The 2,556-nt window shown below is 40.8% G+C and overlaps 1 protein-coding gene across 1 annotated transcript; it reads left to right on the top strand.

Moving 5' to 3' along the window:
* The first annotated feature begins 1,086 nt into the window (after nt 1–1,086).
* On the top strand, nt 1,087–2,025 carry LOC118848638 (olfactory receptor 6K3-like). The gene has a single exon (XM_036757630.1). The coding sequence runs from the start codon at nt 1,093–1,095 to the stop codon at nt 2,023–2,025; it is 933 nt and encodes a 310-aa protein (XP_036613525.1). The 5' UTR covers nt 1,087–1,092.
* Nucleotides 2,026–2,556: the final 531 nt, after the last annotated feature.

Consider the following 2,556-nt stretch of genomic DNA (forward strand, 5'->3'; position numbering starts at 1 on the left):
GAATTCAGGAGGACCTGAGTTCAAATCTAGCATCAGGTGCTAGTTGTGTACACTGGACAAATGTCTTAACCTCCTTCAGCTTCAGTTTCTTCATCTGTAAAATGGGGATAATGATGGACCAGCTTCCCACGGTTGCTGTTAGGATAAAATGAAATAATATTTTAAAAGCATTTTGCAAACTTCAAAGGGCTATGTAAATACTAGCTTCTGCTGCTGCTACTACTACTGCCACTACTGCTACTGCTGCTGCTACTACTACTACTACTTCTCCTCCTTAACACAGCCCTTTAACTTCTAGAGGTGTTATTATTTGAAATACGCTTCACAAATACTACCTCCATCTTACAGATGAGGAAATGAAGCTGAGAGAGTTTAAGTAAACTAGTCCAGAGTCAAGCAGTAAGTGATAGAGCCTGGAATCCTCCTCGGTCTAGTTCTTATGGCCTTTCCACTACATAAACCACTGCTTTCCCTGACAGATGAGCAAACCAACGTGCCTAAATGTGAAGCAACTTCACCAGCATTACGTAATAAGCAGGGGCATTTGCGCCTCTACTCATAGTCAGCTCCTTCCTTCTTCACCAAATTTAGGGCTCTATTGAGTGCCCCCATCATACTCTTTCTCTGATCTTTCCCTAGAACTGTGGTCACCAAGGGAAAACTCAGTAGAAATAAATTTTTGACCCCTGGAGAAATATTTTTTTTTCAGAAAAGCTGCTGTAACTTTCTTCCACCAGTGGAAATGAAGGGTGTTAGAGATGGGGCTATCAAGAAGTGGAGGGAGGCCTGGCCTTTAGGAACCTGGGATCTCCTCCACACAAGGAGGAGACATCAGAGAAGGACTGTAGTGAGGAATGGGAATATTCAAAGTACTTTATTAAAAGCAAAAGAAGGAAGGACACAAGATAATTTCTGAGGTCTCCCCCCCAACTCTAAATCATATGAATTTAAAGCGCTGAGCAAATTGGAGGTGGGGAAGGGAAGTGAGACAGTGTTGATTTGTGTTTTAAAATAGACCAAAAGATCTGACCTTCTGATACACGGAGCCAGTATTAATTCTTTCTTCTTTTTGCAGGTGATTCTTCCCGTGATATGGAGAATAAGAACCAATCATGGGTGACAGAGTTTCTTTTCTCTGGGTTCCCTCAGTTTCAGGAAGGGGGCCGCCTGTTCTTTATTCCTTTGCTCCTCACCTACCTCTTCATTGTCACTGGGAACCTTATGATTTTTATTGCTGTACGACTGGATGCCCGGCTCCATAACCCCATGTATAATTTCATCAGTATCTTCTCCTTCCTAGAGATCTGGTATACCACAGCCACTATCCCCAAGATGCTCTCAAACCTGGTCAGTGACCAAAAGACCATCTCCTTCACTGGTTGCCTCCTACAAATGTATTTCTTCCATTCACTTGGAAACACTGAGGGTATCCTGCTGATGACTATGGCCATTGACAGGTACATTGCTATCTGTAATCCCCTTAGATACCCAACCATAATGACCCCCAAGCTCTGTGCCCAGTTGAACATTGGTTCTTGTGTTTTTGGCTTCCTTGTCTTATTCCCCGAGATTGCATGGATCTCCACCCTACCCTTCTGTGGCTCCAATCAGATCCATCAGATCTTCTGTGACTTTGCCCCTGTTCTTAATTTGGCTTGCACAGATACCTCTATGGTCCTGGTGCAAGATATAATCCATGCTATTGCCATCCTCTCTACTGGCCTAATCATTGCCCTGTCCTACATTCGAATTATCACTGTGATCCTAAGGATACCCTCCACAGAGGGTCGCCAAAAGGCTTTCTCCACCTGTGCCAGCCACATTTCTGTCTTCCTATTGTTCTTTGGCAGTGTGGGACTCATGTATCTACGTTTTTCAGCTACTTACCCTCCATTCTGGGACACAACCATTGCCGTGATGTTTGCTGTCCTTGCCCCCTTTTTCAACCCTATTATCTATAGTTTGAGGAATAAGGACATGAAGGAGGCCATCAAGAGACTTCTCTGTAGAAAAGAAACACAATAAGACACACACACGTGTGTGTGTGTATGTGTGTGTGTGTGTGTATACACACACACATACATACAAGTATGTGCTACTTCATATACATATACACATATATATCCACCTATATATTTATATACACATCTTACGTGTGTATGTGTATGTATGCAGTATGTGTATATAAAATATACATACATATACACATTTTTGTGTACACATATACACATGGCAGTTAAATCATACCTAATGCTTTACACTTTACTGAGAATTTTATGTACTTTTTCTTCATTGATGCTCCTTATAGCCCCATGAGTTGGGTTGTGTTAAAAAATTTTAAAAGCCCAACATAATGTTTATTTTTGTCCTTACTCAATCTTGTAACTGAGGTGAGATAAGAGAAACTTTGGCTCTGAGCACTGATATTTAAAAGGCAAAAAAAAAATCTTATAGGATAATGTTTAAATAGTGTGCATTAAAAAGTTACATTTTCATTGTAACTATATTTTCACCTCTTCAGCAAGATAGAAATAAATGAATTTAGTTTCAAGTTAG

The sequence above is a fragment of the Trichosurus vulpecula genome, chromosome 4 (genome assembly GCF_011100635.1).
Source record: "Trichosurus vulpecula isolate mTriVul1 chromosome 4, mTriVul1.pri, whole genome shotgun sequence".
NCBI lineage: Eukaryota > Metazoa > Chordata > Mammalia > Diprotodontia > Phalangeridae > Trichosurus > Trichosurus vulpecula.